The sequence below is a fragment of the Orycteropus afer genome, unplaced genomic scaffold, assembly GCF_000298275.1.
Source record: "Orycteropus afer afer isolate SDZICR_OR568_19922 unplaced genomic scaffold, OryAfe1.0 scaffold00217, whole genome shotgun sequence".
Lineage (NCBI taxonomy): Eukaryota > Metazoa > Chordata > Mammalia > Tubulidentata > Orycteropodidae > Orycteropus > Orycteropus afer.
In genome coordinates, this window is record NW_006921804.1 from 4,123,889 (window position 1) to 4,149,836 (window position 25,948).

General features: G+C 40.1%; 2 protein-coding genes across 2 annotated transcripts in view; one reads left to right on the top strand and one right to left on the bottom strand.

Annotated features, from left to right (window-relative positions):
• UBAP2L (ubiquitin associated protein 2 like) overlaps positions 1–11,527 on the bottom strand; it is a 40,837-nt gene extending 29,310 nt beyond the window's left edge. Inside the window, exons 1-9 of the mRNA XM_042782012.1 lie at positions 11,438–11,527; positions 9,936–10,013; positions 9,251–9,361; positions 5,917–6,118; positions 5,441–5,536; positions 4,811–4,856; positions 4,207–4,319; positions 2,347–2,406; positions 526–578 (exon numbers count right to left, since the gene is read on the bottom strand). Of these exons, the coding sequence (XP_042637946.1) occupies positions 526–578; positions 2,347–2,406; positions 4,207–4,319; positions 4,811–4,856; positions 5,441–5,536; positions 5,917–6,118; positions 9,251–9,361; positions 9,936–10,013; positions 11,438–11,527 (849 nt within the window). The remainder of the gene's footprint in view (positions 1–525; positions 579–2,346; positions 2,407–4,206; positions 4,320–4,810; positions 4,857–5,440; positions 5,537–5,916; positions 6,119–9,250; positions 9,362–9,935; positions 10,014–11,437) is intronic.
• A 5,089-nt stretch (positions 11,528–16,616) lies between these two features.
• CUNH1orf43 (chromosome unknown C1orf43 homolog) lies at positions 16,617–25,482 on the top strand. Its single transcript, XM_007948538.2, has 7 exons — positions 16,617–16,682; positions 17,054–17,155; positions 21,366–21,483; positions 22,789–22,842; positions 23,546–23,712; positions 23,798–23,856; positions 25,287–25,482. The coding sequence occupies exons 1-7, from the start codon at positions 16,617–16,619 to the stop codon at positions 25,480–25,482; spliced, it is 762 nt and encodes a 253-aa protein (XP_007946729.1).
• Positions 25,483–25,948: the final 466 nt, after the last annotated feature.

Sequence of the window (25,948 nt, forward strand, 5' to 3'; positions counted from 1 at the left end):
CAATTACAAATTAGTCTTCAAGTACATAAAAGGGTTTAAGAGCCAACCAGACTGTAAGTTTGAGAACATGATACTATAATTCTCACTTTATATACACCACCAAGCCAATTACAAAACATACACTGAATACTTAAATGCCAATGAAATAATGGAATGGCTCCAAGTAGAGTCATTCTCTTATTGTGCCACCAACAGTTGTTATTCAATGTATTACCTTTCTAACTCCATATCCGTTGCCCTACCCAACCACCATCTCTTCCTGGGATAAATCCGACAATCAGGTATTGGACTTACACAAGTGCACTTGCCCTTTCCATAGTGTGGTTCCACAGAGTCCTGTTCATGCCCAGTCTCCTTCATATAACATATGTGAAATGTTCTGGCTCAGAACACTATTTTGGATGTAAAAGTTTTGGGTCAGAATCTTAAGGGTGAATTTGAGAGGTAGAAACATACCCATTTTCTATCCCTAAACACTACTTAGGGATAGAAGGCACTAGTGATGAATGATCTGAGAATACCTACATCTTCATTCCAATCTTCAGTTCCCCACTCTTCTGTTGCAGTCCTCCATGCACCTAGGAATAAAGGAAAAATAGTTAAGTAATTTTATATGCCAGTACACAAAGCATATGAAGTATTAATTATTAATGTATTTTTGGCAGCCAAAAGTTGTGACCAAAATTTTGTAATCAGAAAGGATTCATTCTCAGGCTTCAAAGGGAAGAAAAGACCCCTCAGAAAGGAATACCTCAGAGCACCAGGTTTTAAGAAGATTATAACCATCTTCAATTCTTGTTACATAGCTGTAACAAGGACCAAAAAAAAAAAAGGCTCCAGGCAATCTCTTTAAATCCCTCAGTCCTCAGAATCAGTGGTCAATTCAGTGAAATGGTAGCAGCCAATTTAAACCAGAACATTCAAACTATACCTACTAAAACCACAAGCAGTCTGAAGAAAGATGGCAGCAGCAACAGAAGAAAACCAATGGATGCCACATGATGGTTAGTGAAAGGGCTTGAAACCCACTGAAAACTACCCACTACTAGAACTGAATAAGAAATGTGTACTCCAAAAGTTTGTAGATCCTACTAGTTTAACTCGATGATAGCTGTAAGGTAAGCCCCCATGTATATTGTTTCTTTGAAAACCACTGGACTAGACTGAAAAATCAAATATGAATAATAGCTATCATCTTAATTCTAATCACACAGATCATGAAATCTGTCCTGCCAAGGTCATGGCAGAGACAATGGAGTTCACTCTCTCCCGTTGATAATATCAAACCCAAGAGAACGTGAACAGGAGAGGTTCATAAACAATCAAACCACTTTGCACATTCCCCCCTTTTTTTACCTGTGTGTATAAATATGAATATTTAGAGAAACTGCCCTTTCTTAAGTAATTTCCAGGATTCTCCCTTTCAACCAAAGGGATCACAGTAAGAAATAAGAACCTGTCTGTAGAAGGGACAAGAACATCCTTTTCTTCTGTAGAACAAATACAATGAATAACCCTTAAAGAATAACAGAATGAAAGTCTGGCATTCAAAATTATTTCACTGACATTGAAGAAAATATTCTAACACCTAAAAAACCCATGTGAAATTCTTCTAAACATTCAATAAAAAAAATCTTAATTCCATGAGGAAAATATATTCATCGCAATGACTTTCCTAGGATTGTATTAAAACTGCACCAGGAAAAAAACAAAACATAAGAACATGGGATCAGGGAAATTCCAAACTACTTAATAACAATGTTCTCCAAACCAAACCAGAGTCCAGTCTCAATCTAGACAAGTTACAAACCACAGTCTTCTCTCTCTGGTAATACCACTACTCTTCATCCCTCTGACACCCATCCAACCCATCCTGGCCAAATCAAATCCAAAATCTGGATTAAGACTCATGCATAATCCCAGAGCTGGAAGTCATCTGGGAAGCCATCTATTCTAGGCTATTCTCATTGCAGTAATTTTTTTCTGTAACTGCAACTGGGATGGAAAGGAAGAACAGAGGTACCTGTTTTGGTACTCTCCTATGTAGGATGTATGGTCATGGCTGAGGAAGAAGCAAGGACAGGGCAATGTGGAAGAAGCACTAAGAAGCAGTAACAGTAAAAATGTTCTGAACAACAATAGATTAGGTTTTCTATACCATCAGCAGAAAGCAGTCGATGTGAATGTCAAATCAGTCATTAAATGAACAAATTTCAAGAAAAATGGGCATAGAAAATGAGAAACAGAAAAAGGAGGAGAAAGACAGAAAAATGACATACCCATAGATATTTCAGTTCATAAAAATCTATATAAATATCTGGGGTGAGATGCCTGGATGTATCATACCAGGAGCAGTCTCAAATTTTGGGGGATAATTTGACTCTACAACCCCAATGAAACTGAGTCCTGAAACAAACAAACAAACAAAATAAATAAATAAATAAAAAACCAACCAACCAGTGAAAGTTTGCTTATGAATAAGAATGTGTGCTTGTCCTCAATACATAATTCCCACTGTACCTATGGATATCTTAAGGGTAGGTTTGGATTTCTTTTTAAATTAAAAGGAAATTTGAAGTTTAACACAAAAATAGATCATACATGAAGGCATGTTCGTATCATGAAATTAACCATGATGAGAATGCATGAAGCTATACCAACACATATTCACACTAAGATGACAGCAGCATCACATGTAATTCTATTGAGCTGCAAAGCATAGATTTCTGATTCCAGGCTCCCAAATCTGCTCCCTTCTCTACTCAGCAGAAATAAGTATACTTTATCCTTTCCTATTTTCCCAACCAAATCCTTGTTAAAGACAATCAAGTCTTATGATCTAGGCCTGGACCCCCATACCTTATTTTCTATCTGCCAAGTGAAAACAAATCCCTTAATATCCATGATCTTTTCCACCAAATGCTCAAACAAATGACAGATCCCAAATGCTCAGACAATGCCCAAGAACTAAGTACAGGTCAAGAACAGTAACTTGCATCAGACTGCTACTGCTGCCTCTACAGAGCCATCAAGAGATGAGTGAAGAGCAGTTCTAATGCCTTCAAAAGTATGGTAAATTAAAAAAGAGAAACAGGACATTTCACAGTCAAACAGTCAGGGGAATTCAACAAGATATTTACCTTGCCAATAATTCAACTTCAGCCTCTACCCATGAGAAATATTCAAAATGAGTTTATGAGATAGCAGCTGGGTGAACAAAAAGTAGGTAACATTTAGGACTTGTGGTATAATATCTTGTAGGCAGTAGATGAGCTGTTTGTGGCAAAGATCCTACTAAAGAACCAGAGCTAAAGCTCATTCATCTTTGAAAGAGGGCAAGGTAAACTTAAATGGGTGAAGAGCCCAAAAGCTTATTTCAAGCCCTAATATTAACTCATCCCCCTTTATTTGTAAGAAGGAAAAAAGCCCAGGCTCTCCATGTGCTAGATTAGCCAGAAGGAGGGTGTTGATCTCACAAGAACAAAAGCACTCTGGAGCTTAAAGGCTGCTTTTATTTAAAGCAACACATGTATCTTTTACCCCAAAACACATCTTGATGTATCACACAAGCCTAACATTATCCTTAAACATTTACAGCCTACCCAGATGGCAGACACCAAATCAGCTAACAAAAAACAATCTGGTTCAAAACCCATAATGCTCCACCACACCCTGAAGGCTGTCCAACAAAGACTCAAAAGTGTATCTTGCCAAGATATTGAGATTTCCCAAAATGAAAGGAGAAAAGGATACTCCTATCTTGGCATCTGAAAACAAACTGAAAGTGGACTTTGATTCTGGGCTCTGTTCATCTCCACAAGTAGTGGTTTCATTTCCCAAGTATCTTTTCAACACTAACAAGAACACTACAAAATATTCTTGGAGCTAATGGCAGACACATGGTATAATAAATAGAGCACAGGCTTTTATAGTAAAACATTCTGAGTTCATCCACTAACAAATTTCATAACCTCTCTTTCTCTTAGTTTCCTTGGTGATAATACCTATTTCATAAAATAACAACGAAAATCAACTGAACTAGCATGTACAACATGCCCATATAGGCACACAGAAGAGACAGTATTTTCATTCCTAACTCTGGACCAATAAACTTTTTCTCTACTTTTTAACGTAACTATTAACTTCAAAAATGTATCCCTTTAGATTCCCAAAGAGTCAAGAAATGAATAATAAATGCTCACTCACTCGTCCCATCATCTGGTTCAAAGTGGCCAGTGTTGTTCCACGTGTTGCCGCTACTATTGCCATAGTTATCATCAGTATTGGCTGGCTCTGCATAATCAGCTGGGTTAAAGGTTCTGAAAAAAACAGAATAAAGCTTAAAAGAGTCTCTGACCTCCAAGCACATCACCAAATGCTGAGAGAGGGTAACAATCAGAATCTCAGCTGTCTCCTACCTAGTGCAGATTAATCATTTGGAAGACAGCAGGTATATGCACTTAAGTGAAGCTATCAAACTGGAGATAATGATGCAGATGTTAAATACTCATCCCTAAGAAATAAGCCTTAAGTCCCCACTCTATTCTAATTCAATACTCTAGAAATCCTCCCGATCACATCTTGGTTAAGGCTGTCTATTATCCTCAGGATACTAAGACATTAGCCACTTCAAGATACTGCATTTTTATGCAAACAACATGACATACTGCACAATCCCCTCACGTGTTAATTTCCTATGCATGCTGTTTTGTGTGTTATTTATGTGGGCACATATGAGAAAAATAGGGTTGTTGTGGTCACTCTTAGGAAAAGAAAAATAAGACTTCGACATGTGATCAATGAAACTTACCCCATTCCTTGAGCAGAAAACCTTCCTCCTCGCCTACCAGAGCCACCTAAAGAAAGAGAAGTAATTTTAGAAGCTGATATAAAACCACCTTGCCAGGGGCAGCTCTGGAATGGTAAGTGGTTGATACTATCAGATGTTCTTTCTCTCAGTTCCATGTACCACAGGAGATAACATAGAACAATCATTACTGTCAACAGATCGTTCCTGTGTTGCCCAAACTTTTAGGTAATCAAGCAAATACAGTAATATCAGTAATAAAGAATAAAGAAAATGGTATCTATCTTCTTTCCCACTTCTTATTCAGCAATCTTTAAATATTTGCATGACATCAGTTAAGGTAACCAGATTCCATTTAAATTTATTTTCAATAAGTTGCTGTCATATGCCTTTGAGTCGGACCTGACTCATAGCAACCCCTCCTTGGGTTTCTGAGGCAGTATCACTTTGGAAGTAGATTGCCCCATCTTCCTTCCAAGGAGTGGCTGGTGGGTTTGAACCACCAGCCTTCTGGTTAGCAGTCAAGTCTCTTAGGCACTACACTACAAGGGCTCCTTTTCAGTGAGTAGGATCCCTAAAAGAACTGAAAGCACCTTGCCCTTAATATCCATTCCACCCACACAAACTGATCACCTCTGCCTCGGCCACGGCCCCTTCTGCCTCTTTCTGTGCCTCTTCCAGAAGGCCCTCCACTCTTGGTGCCATCCAATCCATTTTCCTGACCCCGAACTGAAATACAAAAAACCCATAGGTGGACAGAGCAGCGTCACTAGAATATATATATACATACACATATATAAACATGTAATTGTTATGTATATTGGGGGGGGGGACAAAAATAAAGGAAAATGAGGTGGAAGGATAAAACATGAGGATTACTTTGGGAATAGTGATTAACCACAACGTTGAGCTATAAATCAATTACCTTTGCAACAGACTACAGGGTAATTTCATGCCAAACTAGTGGCTAACATTGGAAAAGCCTACATGCAAGAAATGCCAAGGTCTCAAAAGAGATGACGGCAAAAAAGCAAAGGGGTGATACAATGGTTCCTGGGTCCTGCGTAGCAGGGTCTTGACATCCCTGGAGTAGACTCAACATTACTGACCCACAGCTGGTTTTGATAAAGCCCCATGCATACACTCTCGTCCACGGCTGGCACCTCTCCCCCGTCTTGGTGGTCCACCACGTCGCCGGCTGTAGTCTCTGTCACGGTCTCGATTTTCTTTGCCTTCTTCATTGGATTCCGTCTGGGCACCATCCTTCTGTCCTGAGACTCCTTTCTTCTTCCCAACCATCTCCCAGGAATGCTAAAGAAGGGCAGAGTGTTCATGTCTAAATGGGCTGCTTAAGGACACCAATGATGAAAGCCAAGACTGATTGGGTTAACCATTCTCCTCTCAACATCTCTGTCTAAGACACACTAGTTTATGCCTGTGTTTATATGCAGAATACAAACAGAATCTTAAAACAAATTCTACACCTATTAATGCCAAAACTGAAATCCTCTTTGTAGGGAAGGTGCCTGTCAACTAATAGACTGCAAGGATCGCTTCTAAAAAGATCATTATGATCTCTATTTAGTTCAGTCACTCAGAGGATTAGTCAAAAGAACCTAGTTACTGGTCCCTTTCCTTCAACTAATTTGCTTTAGTTTCTTGATCCCTGACTTTTTATAGTTAATCTACTCATGTCAAATAAAACAAAAAAAGAAAACAAAGTTTTTAAAAGTTAACTCTGAACTCAAGAACAACTTCTGGGGGACATTTTCTAATCAAACAATGCAGAATTTAGGAGGAAAACAACAACTATACTCACCTACCTACACACAAAGTAATTTCCACTATTTTAAAAAGGATCAAACAACAGTCAGGAAAGCACACCCAGTTATATGAAGCCTTCCATTCAGGTTTTACCCACTCTGCTCTCCTCATACTTCCCAAACTAATATAACCCAACTCAATTCTCCCAAAGAATAATGATCTGTGATGCATCAGATGTGGCAGGAGAAAAATTTTGTAGCAAGGAAAATAAGCAAAACACCTGTGCAAAACACTCATTTCTCAAGAAAATTAGCATTCTGAAATGAAACATTTTAAATAACATAAACATCCCTTGATTTACATGTTTCAAGTACTGCAGAAAATCTGTGTAAGTTCCAACACAAATACCAAAACTTCCAAACATTTACTATCCCAGTTACTACCCAACTCAAAACAACAATGGCCCTGGTACTCATGAACAGCTAACTGGAACTAAACTGGGTATTAGATACCATAAGTTTTATTAATGTTCTCAGCTGTGATAACAGTATTGTGGTTCTATAAAAGAACATCCTCCTTTAATGGAAGCATGCTAAAGAATTTAGGGAATAAACTATTATACTATCTAAAACTTACTTTCAAATAGCTCAGTCCTCAAAGAGTAAACAACAGATATACAAAAGCTTGCAATAATTCATTATTCTTCCAGTATTTTCACAAATTTTTGCTTTTTGAAAATAAACACTTCAGAAAAATAAACACACTTGAGTTTGAGTATCACAATGTAGATACTCATATATAAATACAAAAAAAAAAACCCACCCAACTCTGGAAGGTTATACACCAAAGTCTTAGCACTGGTTTTTCTGGGTGATGAAATTATAGACATTTCACTGCTCTTTATTTTCCTTTGAAAAATCATGTTTTAATTTATTAAAAGTAAATTTCAAAGTATTTAGACTAGCATAGCTATATATTTTAAATAGTCTACTATGAACAGTTTACTAAATTAATAATTTTAAAAAAGATTTCAAGTATCCACCTAGATCTCAGCAGTTTCTTGCTGCCTAGACTTCCAAGCCAAGCTGATTCCATATTACACATTATGCTCAGCGTAGTGTCAATTGATAAATTATGTTAACTTTCTAGCTAAATAGGCATCAGGAATCCTGGAAACAATAAAACAACTTTTAGAGTCCTCAGTAACTAACCAGAGTTTATACTAGTCTGTCTCAAAACCCAGCAACCTGTTACCTTTCTCCCTCCCCTATTAGCTGTTGGTCCCAGATAAGTTCTATAAAGAAAAAGAATTACTATGGTCTTCCCCAAAGCACTGTCAGTTTCCTGATTTAATCTCACCCATCCAAATATATCCACCATCCCTGGCATGACTTTGCTTCCCATTGGGTTTCACTAGTAGCTGGTTAATTTGTGATACAGGCCTACACTCTACAGCTTGTTTTCCTTTTTGACACTATGGAAGGTCAGACTTACAGCATTAGGTAGATGATGATGCAAGGTAAAACAAAATATAACATGCACATAAAAACATTAAGACTTTTTTAAAAGTGTGAGTAGTTCCTTCTCATAGCCTCCAAAATACCTTGAGACAATTAACCTAGAGTACATTCAAAATGAACCAAAAGTACCACTCTTGATTGTCCAAGCAGTGAACTTTCAAGTTCAATGACATAATTTAATCTAGGACTACACTTTAAAAAAAAATCCATAAATTCTCAATCTACAATTAAAAACAAATTACCTTTCACTATTGAATAGCCCATTTTCCCAGAAACTGACAACCCTCTGGCATTTAACCACAAGTTAAATACTTACCTCAGTAAGTCAGTACCCCTAATGATATACTATGATAATCTATTCCCACCAAAGAGCCCTAGTGTAAGACTGACTAGATGAAATGACTTTATGATACACTGCTTGTTCAACACAAAAAGAAAAGAAAAGCTCTCCAAGTACTGCAGGAACATCCAAAGATTAGGTAGGCTGTGTTCCTGTTCTTAAGGGGTTTATAATTTGGTACAAAGACAAGACAAACACAGAAATATAAAATAGCCTACAATTCTCATTAAGTGGAAAGGAGAGGAAGAGATGAAAGCAACTTTTCTGAATTCCAAGGAAGAGAGCCTCTAAGATATTCCTTTATCATCTCAAGGGATGGGCAACAGGCTGTAAAGCTTATTTATCTCTGTTACTTCAACAAACATAAGTTCACATAATGAAGCAATACTGTGAGATGTTAAGGTGACACTGATGGGAATGGCTTGACTTCATAACATAGCAGTCTGTGACTTTGTTCATTAGCAATAAAAAAGATGAGCAGGATTGTTCCTTAATAACCAAAACTATCAAACAACACCTCTAATACAGAGTAATCCTGTCTTGAAAACAGTCACTAGCTTGGAATGAACAATTCATTGCAGGCCAATTAGAGGAGACTGATTTCATCTGTTTTCCCTACTACTGTTATTCCCATAAAGAGAATATATCATAATTTTTTACTATTTGCAGCCTGCAGCAAGTAACTTTCATCGAAGTTCTCTACTCTACTTGAAAAATAAAGTACTCTGATTCACTGAGTTATCCTACTTGCTATTTTTAAAATATGACTAACCTCCCAAATGGGAACCCACTTTCTAGAACCCTTTACTAGCACTGTACCGTGTCTGGGTTTCCTTCCAGCAGTACATTGATGGCTCTGTTGACATCCCCGTTGCAGTCATGCAAAGCAATCACACATTCATCCTGGTTCTTGCCTGTGATATCAATCAACTAAAAGAGAAAGATCAGCAACCATAATAAGCAATCTTGTACACATACCCCACCCCACAAAAGGAAACCAGGCAAAGAGAAAAGGGAGAAGACAGAGCTGAGTTTGAAAAACTAGACTTCAAAACCAAAATATGTAGATAGCATTTTGATAATATACTCCCTAAACCATCTCTGGTTTGGGGCTTAGGGTCCAAAGTATTCACAAAGCCATCAAACAATTAAGTATGAAATAGAAAATCAAACCCTAAAACACATAGGCTTCAAAATACCAAGAATTTCCGCATTCCCTAGATGCCACAATTAATCAAAACTGCTGTGAAATGGCATCAAGAAAGTCGTTCAACAAACAAGAGATTAAAATTAAGACTAAATCTCTTTGAACAAGATATATGTCCAAAGAAGTACGGTAAAATCAGACAATGGAAGCATATATTTATTGGCTAAACATTTTTCAGGTCATGATTCTTTCAATGCTTACAGCAGAAAGTATCCTGGTGGACATCTATGTTATTTAACTGTGTTTTAATTCTGATGTATCTTCCCACAACTTCTAGCAAATTAGTGGTATACTCACTTGTTTCACTTTCTCTTCAAAATCCGCATCATTATGGTCCGAAATCATCTGTGCAAGTCGAATTTGTTCTGCAGTGGCCTAGGAATCAAGAGGTGATAGTTTAGAGAAATACCGTTACGTAGTCAAACCCCTCCCATTTCCCAGTTTCCATTTCCTTGTTAAAAATGACCAAGTACCAAGTAACTGAAACACCATTTGTTGTTGCTGTTAGCTGCTATCAAGTCAATGTCAACTGATGGAGACCCCATGTGCGCAGATATCCTGCTCCATAGGATTTTCAAGGCTGTGAATTTCAGAAACAAATCGTAAGGCCTGTCTTCCAAGGCTCCATTGGGAGGTTTTAAACCAACCATCTTTTGGTTAGCAGTCAAGTGCTTAATAGTTTTTGCCACTCAGGGACTCCAGTGAAATGAGGGGAAAAAAAAAAAAAGTGAAACTGCCACTGTTTTATTCTACAAACTCTAAAAAAGCAAGGATCTTTCAAAACCAATGTTCTTAATTTAAGGGTCTTTCATTTCGGGAGCATAGCACTACTTTGAAACATTTGCTCCTTAATTCATATTAATGCATTTATTTATAAAATCATGGACAAATCTTATTCCTGTTTCTGTCATTACTCTTATTATTAGGACTGAGAATACAATAAGGTTTAGTTTGAGGGCAGACGGAGTATATCTAGTGTATATTGATAAGGTATCAAGAATTTTACTGTCCCGATCAAGATTAAACACTAAAGTTCTGCTAGAAATTCACTTGGGAAACAGTGGTGAAAGAAAAATGAGTAAGGGGAAAATTCTAGCCTTATTCACTCAATTTATCTTACCATAACCAAATATAAACATTTCCTTCATAGTACAGATCAACAAATGCCAAACTGGTTAAGGAAATACTTATTCAAATCAAACTATAAACAAAAACAAAGCAAAACATCTAAACCTCAGTACCCAGGAGGTTAATTTACTCCTTTAAAACTTAAAACTGAGCAACATTCAAGGGTGTCTCATTTGTTAATTTTGAAGGAACATAGTGAAGATGCCAGCTCCTTGTGGAAAAGGTAAAATCAGATAAGCTCTCAACCAGTGAGACCAATGAGGAAGATAAAAAGGCAAGTTAGGTGACAAGAGCAAAGGATAAAATCTGGAAGGAAAAAAAGGCAAGATAAAAGCTGACTAGACAGGTATCAAGGTGGAAGGCCTAGGAAATAAGAAATGAATCACTAAAGTGGTCCACATAACAGAAGTGAAATACTACCTTAAGAAATACAAAGCACTGGACCCATTCTTTCTAAGCCTCATAAATGCAGAATTAAACAACAAAAAAGCTTGTTGCATCAGAACACATCATTAAGTTATCAAGCCCTAAGTAAAAAAGACTCAAGATCTAGAAAACAAGAATAAAGAACCCAATTTAATAACCCAAAACACAGAATGATGCTGTACTGAATGGAAAGCAGGATCAACCAGCAAGGCTATTCACGGATCTATATCTCTTGGGTTCTTTACCTGTGGCCGCTGCTTGTGCTGTGTCTGGTTTTGGTTTTGAGGTTGTTCCCAGTTTCCCCGGGCTCGGTTAGTGCCCACCGATGTCATCATTTACAGTATATACAAATAACAGTATTTACAAGGTAGAATACTGAAAGATTAAAAAAAAAAAAGAGTTTAGATGTTAAATGTGGGCAAAATGCTCTCTTTCATCAGCACCTTCACCATCAAGCACTTCCATTTCTTCAAAGGAGCAACCAAAAAGATTCATCTATTCCTAAGACACATATTCAGTTTGATAAATTCCTTAAGGAACTATGGCTGTTACTCCGTATTTGTGTAAGAAATGTATGTTGTTGTTATTTGCCGTCGAGTCGGCCCCGACTCATAGCGACCCCTCCTTGGGTTTCCGAGGCAGTATCACTACGGAAGTAGGATTGCCCAACCTTCCTTCCGAGGAGTGGCTGGTGGGTTTGAACCGCCAGCCTTCTGGTGAGCAGTCAAGTGCCTTAGCCACTATGCTATAAAGCACGTATAAATGAGTGCTCACTGTAGTTTACTAATAGCTTTTTTTTTTCTTTCCAAGTTACAGGCAAGGTTTGCTTACTAATTCCCCTCTAAGCAAGCTTTGCGAAGTTTTGCTACCTTGTTAATAAATCAGAAGCTTCCACACAGGTAAAAGTATCTTAAGTGGCTTTGACAGAAAGAAAGATAGAAAAGCTTAGAAACAAAGCCTTCCACGAAGGGGATCAATCTATGCTCTGAAGAAAGAAAAAAAAAAATTTAAATACGGTACTCAGTCTACCCAAGAAAACAGTCTTACCTGCCTTACAAGCCTTTCACATAAGTTGCATGTAACCTCCACTTGATTGGGAAACCTCCACTTGCTTGGGAAAGGACAATCTCAAATCTAGCCTCTTTCTTCCCTCAAGTTTCTATTCCTCGGCATGTTATAGGTTTTTGTTTTTCTTTGCATTTTAACCACAGCCTTCACCAGGGTATATATTAGCCCCAGTTACTTTGCCCAGGATCTCAGTTCCCTGGATAATAACTCCAAACAATGCTTTTGCAGCTGCCTTTGTTGGTCTTCTGTTCTACTGCTTCAAGAAACCAATACCCATGACTCACCTTAATGTACAGAGAATCCCAAATCTGTCCCCAACCAAAAGCTTCTATCACAAAGTTTTATGTGGAAGAAAGGGCCTTTACGCTTGAGACATTACTGTTGACAAAATGACTTGAGTCTTTAAAAGAGACAGAACACACAGGACCCTCTCAAAACCAGATCATAGTTTTTGTTATAACACTTCTAATAAACAAGGATTCTATTAAATTCAAGTTTGCTTCATTCATACTTAGTTTTATAAAATGCAATCTCAGCTGCTGCTTTTAGTAAACAAAGAAAACATTCATCATATGATGAAGCATTCCAAGTAAGAGGTTACTCTGCATTGTTTTTATTGCCTTCCAGAGAGAACAAGTTTATACTTTCCTGTTCTATATTTAATTTTTTTATAAATGAGGTTTTACACAAGGTATTTGTAAGACTGCCCAAAAGACATTGATTTGAAGGAGAAAGAGGGAAAGCTTCTAAAGAAATATTCCAAAATTAACAGTTAGTAAAGTGAATTTCACCCTGGATGTCACACAAAGCTGACTTCCCAGTGGATAAATTCTTCACCACGTTGTAGCAATAGGTTGCATAGGTTTATCTTGTTTGTTTTTGACATGGTCATTAAAAATTTAGACTACTACATTTGCTATCACCAAGAAAAAATTTGAAAGGCAGCTTCAGGGCTAATTTTTAACCATTCATTACCTCTTCCCTCAACATACATGTGCACACAAAGACCAGTAAGTATTTCAAGCTAGTACAGAATTATTTGCTACAGAGTAGTCCATTTTCCCAGGCTGCAGTATAATCAAATTTCAACACTTAATTTACAAAAAAAAAAAAAAAGTGTCTGAATTCTCGTGGATCCAAATGAGCAAGAGAAATTATCAAGTTAAGACTAGACGAAAACTGTTATACTTTAAAACTGGCTCTAAAATAAAGTTTCTAATATGGAAATAGTCATTTCCCACCCAACCCAAATGTTGACTACTTTCTACTCCATACGTGATTTCAATTCATGAAGACATGTTATAATGCAGACAAAACTGCATGACTGTTAGCATGAACAACTGCATATATGGTACCCAACCCAAAACTAAACCTTTTGCTGTGGAGTAGATTCTGACTCATAGCAATCCAACAGGACAGGGTAGAACTGCCCCACTGGGTTTCCAAGGCTGTAAACCTTTAGAGAAGCAGACTGCCACATCTGTCTTCCGCAGAGTGGCTGGTGGATTCCTACAGCTGAACATTCCATTAGCAGCCGAGTATTTTAACCACTGCACCACCAGGGCTCCCATGCTGTACCAAGCCAGACGTAAATATATTAGAAAGTCATCGTGAAAGCCACATAATTCACTAGGAAAGAAAAAAGAAATCTTTCTGATAATTTTGCTATTAACTTCTATTTTTCTCTTACAAGTGCTTTGAAATGTGTGACTAAGAAAATTTTACCCCTAGATAGTAACAGGTCAAAAGCCAAGCAATCTGGGATGGATCTCTTGGGGGCATAGAATTGGTTGCCTTTAGTAGCAAGCAGACACATACCGAGTCATCATAGTGGAAGTGAGAAATCCTGTTTAAACTCTTTCATAAAGAATAAAAATATTTAAAAGTATGGTGAAAAGTATTAGAGACCAAAGGAATAGTGTAAGAGTAAACACAGGTTTCAAGAGAAGTGCCCTTGACCATTTTATGAAAACCAGCTACTTAAAAAAATAGCCAGAGAAATTTTACTGAAAAAAATAAATAACAAGTATTTATTGAGTAACTACTATGTGTCCAGTACTTCAAGAAATACAAAAAACAATAGGACTTGGTTACTGCCCTCAGGGGGCTTACAATCTAACCTGTGATACAATTCAGAAACTGAAGCTGAACTGAGTTGGATAAAGCCTGCTACCTCTAACAGATTATTTCCTAGGTGCTTTGTTGAAAAGACCCTTGCATCCCCGTTCCCAACAACTTAAATCTATTAAGAAAAAGGTACTTCCCAGTTAAGACACATTTAGCAAAAAGGGGCTTTATAAAACAAAACCAAAACGGTACATTTTTAGGTCTTTCATCGCTAATTTATACACACCAGCAATATTTCCCGTTCACAACGGAAACAATCACTGGGATAGTCTAATCTTTAAGGACAATGGTGTAGGATCTCAAAGCACTTTTATCAACCCACCCAGAGCCAAAACGTTAGTTCTCTAGTAAAGATGATTGTCACGGACCCTCAACACCTCCCGGCAAGTCGCATCAGATTTCCCTAAAGCAGGATATAAGGAGTGAAAATGTGGGTGGGCAAAGGAGACCAAAAAGGGATTTCTACATCTAAAAATCAGGGAGAGTCGTACGCAAAATCGTTAACAACAACAACAACACACAAAAAAAACACGCCCGTTCCTGTGCTGTTTTTCTTTCTTCAATATCCTACACCAGAGGTGGCTAGATTTCAAGAATGGTGGAAAAGCGGCAGTCTCCCATTTGTGACATCAGTTTTCGAAACAATTTAGGGACTGTCCAGAAGGTGAAGGGTCTGAAAAAATTTGGAATTGCTGTCCCATTATGAGAAGAGTGAACAAATACCCCAGTGCTCCAGTGACGTCCCTTAGGTAGAATACACCCTATGGAGGCCTCCATGTCCAGCTTCCCAAATAACATCGTAATTGTTTGGGGTGCCCTTAACTACACAACGGACACCAGGAAGCCAAATATAGCAGTAAAAATATATTTCAATAGCTAGAACGGTGAGAAAGACGAAAAGGTATTAAGAGGAGCTGACAAAGAGGGTGGAAACGGAGAGGGGACGCAAGCCCACGCGTGGAGGATGGAAGACTCACCCCCCTCGGCGCCACATCGGGAACCCATGGGGCCATCGCCTCCCTATCTCCCACCCGGAACAAATTAATCCTCGGCACACCAAACTGAGGGCCACATGGGGGAGTTTGGGGCAGCTCCACCCCATCACCCTCTCTCCCCCTCGCCGCCCCCAAACCAAGCCGGATCCGGATCGGATCAGGGGAGGCCCGCAGAGGATTGGAAGAGGAGGCCCCTTCGTCTTCTTCACAGGCACCGACCAGGGGCGAGAAAAGGCCCTACCTCAAGCAGAGCCCAGGCCTCGCTCCCTCGCTCGCGCTCTTTCTCGCTCTCCCCTCATCAAGCTCTAGCCGCATGCCCCCCCCCCTCCGGCTGCCCCAAGCCCCGCCCCGGCCACGCTCCCAAATCGAGGCCCCGGCTCTGGCGCGGCCCACTAGGCCGCGAACCTAACCATAAACAAAACCTCCGGCGGCCGACAAGAGCTGGGGGAGGCTAAGGCTCGCACGACCAGGAAGGGGGGGGTGTACAGTCGGGGGGGACACACGAACGGGGGGGCCTACCGAGGGAGGGGGATACGGAGGAGATAGGGGAGGAAGGAGGGAGGGTAAAAGGGAGATCGCGGATTTAAAGGGGCCGCGGACAATACCCGGCCCCGCCGCGCTGCCGCTGCCGCCGCCGCCGCCGCCAACGCCGCTGCGCTCCCAACTTTACCTCAGTCTCCTCCACACTGACACCCCGGGCCGCGCCGCCCCTGTCACGTGATATAAGATTCCCTCCTCCCCACCCCCCTCCCTCCTTTTCCCTCTCGCGCTCGCTCTCGCGCCTTCCCCCTCCCACTTGCCTTCCTGCGTCCCCCAGCACGTGACGCGAAAAGGAACGCGCACGCAAACGTGCGCGCGCCGACCCGCCACGAGACACCTCACTCTGGCTCTGCGCTTCCTCCCCGCCTCCTCCACGGCGGCACCGCCTTCACCACGTGACACGCGAATGGCCTCCACTTCCTCTTACTGGCGTAGTTCCGCGTTTCCGCCCTCGCTGCTCCCGGGTGCCATTGCAGCCTGAGTCACGTGCTAGGGGAAGCGGGAAGGCGTAGTTCTCCCCCTGCCCCCGCCCCCAGCCGCCATGTTTTTAGGCCGGGTCTCGCTTGGTCTTCCCCCGTAAGGAAATGGCCGGGGAGCTTCGGGAAAACCAGGCGCCGTTGCCTCGGCGGAACCCGGGCTGACGAGGCAGGGCAACGGGGTAAACCAAAGCAGCTCTGTGCGGGGTGGGGAGGCCATGGCGTCCGGCAGTAATTGGCTGTCCGGGGTGAATGTCGTGCTGGTGATGGCCTACGGGAGCCTGGTGAGAAGATCCCCTACCCCGTTCCTGCTGTCGCGTCTGACTTCAGAAAAGAGCCTCCTGAACTAAACTCACTCTCCATACACTCACCTGCGCTTTTTCTGGGCGTTGTACTTTTATCCCCAAAACATCTGGGAGCTTAAATCACCGACTAGGACGGCCCCGCCCCTGGCTCAGGACCCTCCCGAAAAGCTCCGGAACGATAAACCCCACGCTTCCCCTCTACAGGTCCACCCCGTTTAACTGCCTTGTTTTGTCCCAGATTTTACCCGAGAGCATCCCTGAAAGCCCAAATTTGGAGAGTTGGGATGAAAGCATGACTTTTGTTTTTACTGTGTTTGAAAGATTCTTTAATTTTGTATTTTTTTGGACAGGTGTTTGTACTGCTATTTATTTTTGTGAAGAGGCAAATCATGCGCTTTGCAATGAAATCTCGAAGGGGACCTCATGTCCCTGTGGGACACAATGCCCCCAAGGTAGGTTCTTAAGACACGAGTTAGGCCTGGTTTTCCAGATCTTTTAGGGGCAAGAATGAGATCTCTTCTGCCTTCGAAGAAGACTTTAGTTTCTTTCTTTTGATGTCCGGTTCCAATCATGCTTACTATGGTTATTGAGCAGTAACTGTCAGGCTTGAGAGCTGGCTTACTTGCTCACTGCTGTTGGTATAGCATGTAGGTTACCCATAAACTAGTTCTGGCATCTGCAGAATGACAGGCTTGCATTAACGTTCCCAACTTTATAGTAAGATGTTTTCCAACTCATCTTAAATTACCCAGTATTTCATTTGTTGGTTGGTTTGTTTGGTTTCATTTTAGGATGCAGTTAGGGTGGTTAGAATTAGCCTCACCCAGAGCAATGAGAAGGTCAGCCTTTACAGAACTTTAGATTTATAAGGACCCTATAAAACATCTAATACTGCCATTTATGATACAAACAAACTCAAAATAAGAAAGCAACTTAAGTCAAGAATATATAGCAAATGAATAGCCAAATGGCCTCATACCTTTCTACAATCTCTTCTTAGGTAATTGTATTATTTTCTTTGGCTTTAAATATCTACAGGTGAAATGAAATATCTTTCTCTATTACATATCTCTTTCCTGCATTCCATACTTAATACCCAGCAACCTACCTGTCATTTTTTTGTAGATGTCTAAGGCATTTTAAAGCTAACATCTCAATCAGTACTCTATGACTGTCTCTCTGATCAATGCATTGCAATCTAGCTACACTGGTCAAATTTCCCACCTATACATGTGGTGTTACTGTGATTGGAAAGATCTTTCCGATTGTCACTTGTCCAGTTCATTCATTCTTTAGATCTTAGCTTAAATGTTACTTCCTCAAAAGAGGAATTAGTATTTAAAGTAGATTTCTCCCTTCATTTTCCCATCCAAAAAACCAAATTCACTGCCACTGAGTCAAATTCAACTGATAGTGACCCCTTTGGGTTTCTGAGGCAGTAAATCTTTATGGAAGTAGATTGCTCAGCCTTCCTTCCGCAGAGTGGCTGGTGGGTTTGAACTGCCAGCCTTCTGGTTAGCAGTCAAATGCCTTAGGCACTATGCCACCAGAGCTCTTTATTTTCCCATAGTACCCAGATTTTTTCCTTCATAGTATTCACCACAATTTTTCATTTATGTTTGTCTGTCTGTGTTTAATGCCTCCTCCTTCCACTAGACTAAGCTTCAAGAATGTAGGCACCATTGCCAATTTTGTTCTCTGCTGTAAAGCCAGGACCTATGTGTAGGAACTCAGTAATTCATGGTTGAACAAACAGCAGGTTAGTTAGAAAACTAGGGCTAGTACATGATTCTCCCAACTCCTAGACCAGTGTTAATCTTTCATTAAGCTATTACTCCTTTATCTCACTATTCTTTGCTGATATATCACCTGCAAAGCCACAAGGTATATGTCATGGTCTGAAACCTCTATAGTGCTCCTCCTACATTTCTTCAGTTCTTCAAATGCCAACTGCTTCCCATAGGAGTGACATAGAATTGATTTACAGTACATGAGGACCCAATGAAAACCTTGGCTTTATAGGGGTTTCTGTACCAGATGAGACCAAGATTTCTTTTGTTTTTGAAAAAATTCTCATCTATTGCCTTGTTGTTACGTGCCGTCGAGTTGTCTCCACCTCATAGCGAACCCTCCTTGGGTTTCCGAGGCAGTATCTCTACAGAAGTAGATTGCTCAGTATTCCTTTTGAGGAGTGGCTGGTTGGTTTGAACTGCCAACCTTCTGGTTAGCAGTCAGGTGCCTTAGGCACTACACCACCAGAGCTCCTCATTTATTATTAGTGGAAGTTTAAATTAGTAAAACCACTTTAGAAAATAATTGGGGGCTTTATTGAGTAAGATTGCACATGTACCTAATCCATGACCTAGTAATTCCATCCACTTCTGCCATAGAGAAATTAATTTTTGCTATGTTCACCAGGAGACACTTAAGAGATTTTTCATAGCAGCAGTGTTTGTGATATATTTTTTAAAAACTTAATCTAGATTATAACAGGTAAAACTATAGATAGAAAGCACATTCTTGTTGTTTGGGGCCAGCAGGGAAAGCAAAGGCATATTTGGGAACATTTTGTGTGATGGGAATGTTTTATATCTTGTTTGGGATAGTGGTTTAGCAGGTGTCTTTGTTGAAACTCATCAGTGTGTAAACTTAATATGGATACATTTAATTAGTATGTAAATTTGACCTAGAAATTACTTTAAAAAATTGAGCTGCAGAGGAATTAAAAGTATTTTTCCATCTATGTAAAGTTCACAACCAAGCAGAGTAAGCTTCTTATTTATATTTTAAAACAAAAGAATGAACTGTTAACTAATTTAGGTTAGGTATGAGGGGGCATGCAATCAAGGATGAGCATAAGGGGCTTCACAGTCATTGGTAATGTCCCATTTCATAAACTTGATAGTGGATACAACTGTCCATCTTAATGGTTTTTATTATTTAAAATGTATGTATTTTGTATATATTTCACAGTGGAAGTTAAGAGTTAAAAATACTGGGGCACCCTCAATCCTCTTAGATAACAGAGGTAGATATAAAACTGATAAAACAGTCGTTGCTTCTGGATAAGTGAAGGATAGAACCTTTAGTACCTTTTGAATTTTATACCACGAATATGAATTACCTACTTTTAAAACGTGCTTTTATTTTTTTAAAGTAGCCCTTAGAATTTCTGTGGTCCTCCACCAGGTGGATTGTGTGGATCCTAACAAATTACGGATAACATTGAGAAAGATGGAAATTCTAGAACACTTTATTGTGCTCATGAGGATCCTGTACATAGATCAGGAGGCTGTCACTTGAACAGAACAGGGGGATACTGCATGGTTTAAAATCAGGAAGGGAGTGTATCATGGTTGTATCCTTTCACCATACTTACTCAATCTGTATGCTGAGCAAATAATCCAAGAAGCTGGACTGTATGAAAAAAAAGTATGGCATCAGGATTGGAAGAAGACATACTAACAACCTGTGATATGCAGACAACACAACTTTGCTTGCTGAAAGTGAGGATGACTTGAAGCACTTATTGATGAAGTTTAAAGACTACAGTCTGTAGTATGGATTACACCTCAACATAAAGAAAATGAAAATCCTCACAACTGGACAAATAAGCAGAGCATCACAATAAATGGAGAAAAGATTGAAGTTGTCAAAGACTTCATACTACTTTGTTCCACATTTAGCACCAATGGAAGCAGCAGTCAAGACATCAGATGACTTATTGCACTGGGCAGATCTGCTGCAAAAGACCTTTTTAAAGTGCTGAAGAGCAAAGATGTCTCTTTGAAGACTAAGGTGCACTTAACCCAAGCCATGGTATTTTCAGTCACCACCTTTGCAGCTGGACAAAGAATAAGGAAGAATGTAGAACAGTTGATGCTTTTGAGTTGTGGTGTTCATGAAGAATTCTGAAAGTACTATGGACTGCCAGAAGAACTAACAAATCTGTCCTTGAAGTAGCCAGAAAGCTCCTTGGAAGGGAGAATGGCCAGACTTCATTTGACCTGGTTTGGTCATGTCAGAAGGAACCATTCCTAGAAAAAGGTATCATATTTGGTAAAGTGGAGGGTCAGCAAAAAAGGGGAAGGCCCTCCACAAGACAGACTGACATAGTGGCTGTGACGATGGGCTCAGGTATAGCAAGCATTGTGAGGCTGGCACAGGACTAGGCATTGTTTCGTTCTGTTGTACATAGGGTTATTATGAGTCAGAGCCACCTTCATGCCATGTAACAACAACATAACAACTACCAGGTAGGATAATCCTCAAGCTATTATAGATTTAACAGCCCCCCCCCCATACTCCTTATAGGTTTAGAGTATATATGATTTCGAGTTGTCCATTTTTTCCCAACTCAGGAAATTTATAGCTAAAAAAAAATCTTAGTCCAACTGAAAGTCAGAAGTAATGCTGATGCTATAATGCTTGAAGGGATTCTGGCAGGTTAAAAGAGCTAGCTAAGAGATGTGCAGCTTGGAGAGTTCCTTAGAGAACCTAATCCCATTCTTTTTTAGATTCTAGTCATCCTCACGATTTTGGTAACTGTAATTTTTCTGCTTCTGTTGTCATAGTTGGTCATTTGCTCTGCTCCATTTCCAGATTGATGGGAAACATATTACAGTATAAACTCATTATATATTCTTTTCCCCACTTGAATAGGATCTGAAAGAGGAGATTGATATTCGACTGTCCAGAGTTCAAGATATCAAATATGAACCCCAGCTCCTTGCAGATGATGATGCCAGACTACTACAGCTGGAAACCCAGGGAAATCAAAGTATGTGGCTAGCTCTCTTGGAGGATGTTCAGAGAGGAATCCTACAAGTTCTGAATTCCTTTGCTTTTAAAGTTGTCAATATAGTTGCTGGCAAAAGCAGCAGCTGTGGCTTTTCTATTATTGGGTGTTTTTGTTTTCTTGTGTTGCTTTAACAGAAAATACCACGACTGGGTGGCTTGAACATACAGGAGTTTATTCTCACAGTTTGGGAGGTCAGAAGTCCGAGTTCAAAGTGCCAGCTCTAAGGGCTGGGTGAAGGTCCCTTGACCTTAGGCTCAGCTGTGCCTCTTGTTCCTGGCCCACTGGAACTGGCGGTGTCTCTTCAGTCAGGCAGCTGCTGGCTGCTGAGGCTGACAAACCCAAGGGTGACAAATAAAATGGCACAGTCCCAAGATTACCAAACATGGCAGGCTACTGGTTCAAGTCCAGAGACAGTCCTAAGATCAGCAGGAAACTGGCTAACACTGTCAGTCACTTGGAGGGGGATCTGTGTAGGAAATCCCGGATAGAGGGAGAACAATGTGGAATAAAACTCAAAATCATTTGGAAGAAAAAAGAGAGGGACCAGGTTTGCTGTTCTGATAGAGCCTGGTGGAACCACTGAGACCATGGCCCCTAGTTGCCCCTTCAGGTCTGGAATTGAACCCACACTTATGGCTTTCAGCCAAGCAAAAGAGAGTCATAGGAGTTGAACATTTACCTCAGGTAGATACACTGTTTGGAGAGAATAATCATGGGAGAAAGAAGGGCTGCTTATGCACAGGAAGACAGCTCGGGGCAGGGGTGCATGGAGGGATGGACACAGGGAAGAGGTGACTGTCGAGAGGAAGTGGGAGGGGAGCTCTTGCATTGCGGTGAATTGTGGTCATTGTCATAAGACAAAGCATATGTGAACTTCTGTATGGAAAGTGAATTTCCTCTAAATTTTCACCCAAATCACAATTTAAAAAAAGATCAGCAGGAAATATGGTAGGCTGCTGAATAAAGACTAGGTTACATGCAGGGTCCAAGCGTGCCAAAAAGCTCAGAAACTTTTCTCAAAGTTATCTTACGTACTGGAAGCAGACCACATCCCTAAGGCAGCAATTCAGCTGCTCCAGTAGATTCCACCATGGAGTTGATTACCAGTCTCATCGTGGGGAATACTACATCCAGCTGCCCAGCCACTCAACCAGGCCCAGCCAAGTTGACACAATACTTAACTCCACATTGGGTATATCTGATGGGGGAAGGCAATTTATTAGCTTGCTGGAGTTTAGGAGAGCTTTTGAGAGTTATGTCTGACATCAGACTCTTTCTCAGCAGATTGCTACAACTATCTGTACAGGATGAAAGCACTGGATGCCATCCGTGCCTCTGGTAAGGACCATCCATCATGATCCATTCCAGGATCCTGGAAACTCATCTGAGGAAAAGAGTCATGAACCTACTTTATTTCTGTTAGAATTTACCCTTTCTGCACATCCCCTTGCTAACATGAATTACCTAGAGTTTAGAGAGTACTAGGTTACTCTTTTGCCTAATGATATAAGCAAGTTTTTCTTCTTTAAAGAATGGCTTTTTTTTTTTTTTTAATGTTCTTTTTTCTTGAGACATTTAGTTTCATGAGCTATATGGTAATAGTTTGTTTTCCACAAAAAATAGGTGGCCTGAGCAACATGATAAACATAATTAATGTTATTGAATTGAATGTATGAAAAACATCGTGTATATGTACTATTTTTCAAAAATTTTTTTAAAAAAGCAACATCTAGTTTTTCACTATCAGGTTAGATGGTTCTTGAATTTTTTTCATTCTGTGAGTACTTGTCATATACACTGTCTTTCTACCAAAATAGAATCTATGCCTTAATATCAGGATGGGTAAGTAAGTAGGGGGGTAAACAGGATGATGTATTATTGGTATAGCTTACAGTTGTGTTGCCTCCCCCAATAATACACAGCTTTATACCTCTGGTCTTAATTCTATTAGAATTCCCCTCTTCCCTCAACTTACATTGGACTTATTTCTAAGTTTAGGAAGTTAACTAGAAAGGGTATCATTATGCTGTTATCTCCTCAGAGATCCCATTTCATGCTGAAGGCCGGCATCCCAGATCCCTGATGGGCAAGAACTTTCGCTCCTACCTGCTAGATCTTCGAAACACTAGTACTCCTTTCAAGGGTGTGCGCAAGGCCCTCATCGATAGTCTGCTGGATGGTTACGAGACAGCCCGCTACGGGACAGGGGTAAGCTGTTTGGCCACTTACACTTTCAAGGAACTAAAAGGGTACCCTAGACTGAAAGATCCTTTCTTCCTTCTTCTTTCCTCAGGTTTTTGGCCAGAGTGAGTACTTACACTATCAGGAGGCCCTGACTGAGCTGGCCACTGCGTGAGTTGGGAGGGGAACATGTCAATGAGGATTGGCAGGTTGGCTCCATTTTGTTAGAAGATACAGTAGTTCCAGATTGTTCCCACAGTGAGATGACCTCTATAAAAAATGAATAAAAATCTATGATACTATAAGAGTCGTCAAGTCCTTAGACTATTAGAATTGCTTCTTGCTCACATTGAAAGCGGATAATACTGTATAAGCTACTGGACTTTTGTGCATCTCTCTTTTTTTCCCCCCAGCCAAGTAAAATGTCAAAATTGGTATGACGTAGCAAAGGGAATAAAGATTTTAGTACACAGGGATTCCTCCTTTTCCAGAGTTTTAGGGGTCTTCCTTTTGTGCCTTAGTCCAATAAAAGTAACAGGTAAGTGCCACCCTTTTTTATTACCACTTACAGTATTAATAACCCTGTCCAAAACAGTATAGAATGAGCTGTTGGGTATAAGTGTTACAGGAGAGGAATCATGACGTTGGTTTGGGATTTCTTTAAAAACCATGTGAAGTACTGCTCTGTTACACATAGGGTTGTCATGAGTCGGAATTAACAGCACCAGGTTTGGTTTTTTTGGTTAAGCATAATTAGGTTAATTATCCAAATGTTAAAATGAAAGTGATCAGTGTAGAGGGGAAGGTAATCTAGAATAAAATATTATTAGTCATAAAAGAGTATCTTTTCTGTGTTGAATTATGGTTCTTTTTCAAGAGATAAGAGGGTATGTCTATACTGTCTTCCCTTTGTCCTAAGAATTAACTTACCTTATTCTTAAACACAAAAGTTCCTACTAAAAACGTACTTAGAACAGTGATTAAAAGGACATTTGGTTAAGAATTAAGACAGGTGACCTGTTCAAAATTCAGCCTCTGATTTCTAGTTTCTAAAAAAGGCTCAGTGGTTATAGTGAAAAGAGTAAAGGGTTTGAAATCTGACAAAATTAGGTTTGAATCTTAGCTCTCTGTCAGTTAACTAGCTTTGTGACCTTAGGCAGGTTACTTACTAAATACTGAAAGACGGATGATACGACTCCATGTAAGGTTTTTCTAATATTGGTAAATACCAAGTCTAATGTTTTAATATGTTTTAAGTACCCAATACTGCTGCTATTCTTATTTTTTGGTATTGAATTTTTAAAAGACTGTCTTTGAACTGGGGGCCTATTAGCTACTTACCTAAATTAGGTGAATTGGCAGTTAAAAGTTTTTCTACATGTAGTAAGATGAGGAAAAGGTTGAGTGAGAGGCAGAGACTCAGTGGAAAATTCATTTCTCGGCTGTTTCTAAAACACTAGATGGGATTTTAGTAACTAGTTTTCAAGAAAGGACAGAGACCATTTGTGGCTATGGCTACATTTACAGAATGGGATGAGTCCTGAATTGTTTGCTTTCTTTATTCCTCATGCTGTCAGTGACCTGCCCTTTGTATTCTTCAGGGTCAAAGCACGAAGTGGGAGTTCTCAGCGACACCACCAGTCAGCAGCCAAAGACCTTACCCAGTCTCCTGAAGTCTCCCCAACAACCATCCAGGTGACATACCTCCCATCCAATCAGAAGAGTAAACGTGCCAAGCACTTCCTCGAATTGAAGAGCTTTAAGGACAACTATAATACATTGGAGAGTACTCTGTGATGGACCTGAAGGACTCTCGCTGTAGACTGAGCCAGACAGAGTACAGTATGCATGCTGGGCAATCCTCAGGTTATCTGGCTCTGCAGGCCCAGACTCTATTGGCTGAGCTCACTCATGGAGGCCCTTTCTTATGGGACGTTTCCGAATTAACAGCTGAAAACTGTTCTTTCCCAGTACTTTTTTTGAGTTCAATTATTAGTGTTTCTGTCCAGCCTTCCGGAAAGATCCTCACTTGGTTTTGATCATAGTTCATTGCCCTGTTCCAGAGTATTTAATCCCAAACGTTAGAGCTGAGATGAGGGGGCTTGTTGCTTCCGTTATCTACCCTTTTGTTACATACAGTTAAATGAGAACTGTGAGCATCTCAGGTGATTGGTGGGAAAGGCAGACAGGAGCTGGTGGTGAAGGTAGGGTATGGCAGTGGGTGGTATGTGAAACAACTTACCCTTGTGGTCTATTTAAACGA

Excerpts from the sequence above, each read along its gene's own strand:
- CUNH1orf43 (XM_007948538.2), top strand. The coding sequence starts at position 16,617 with ATGGCGTCCGGCAGTAATTGGCTGTCCGGGGTGAATGTCGTGCTGGTG. Across the intron at positions 16,683-17,053 it reads TGATGGCCTACGGGAGCCTG|GTGTTTGTACTGCTATTTAT; the intron begins GTGAGAAGATCC and ends TTTTTTGGACAG. Across the intron at positions 17,156-21,365 it reads TGGGACACAATGCCCCCAAG|GATCTGAAAGAGGAGATTGA; the intron begins GTAGGTTCTTAA and ends CCACTTGAATAG.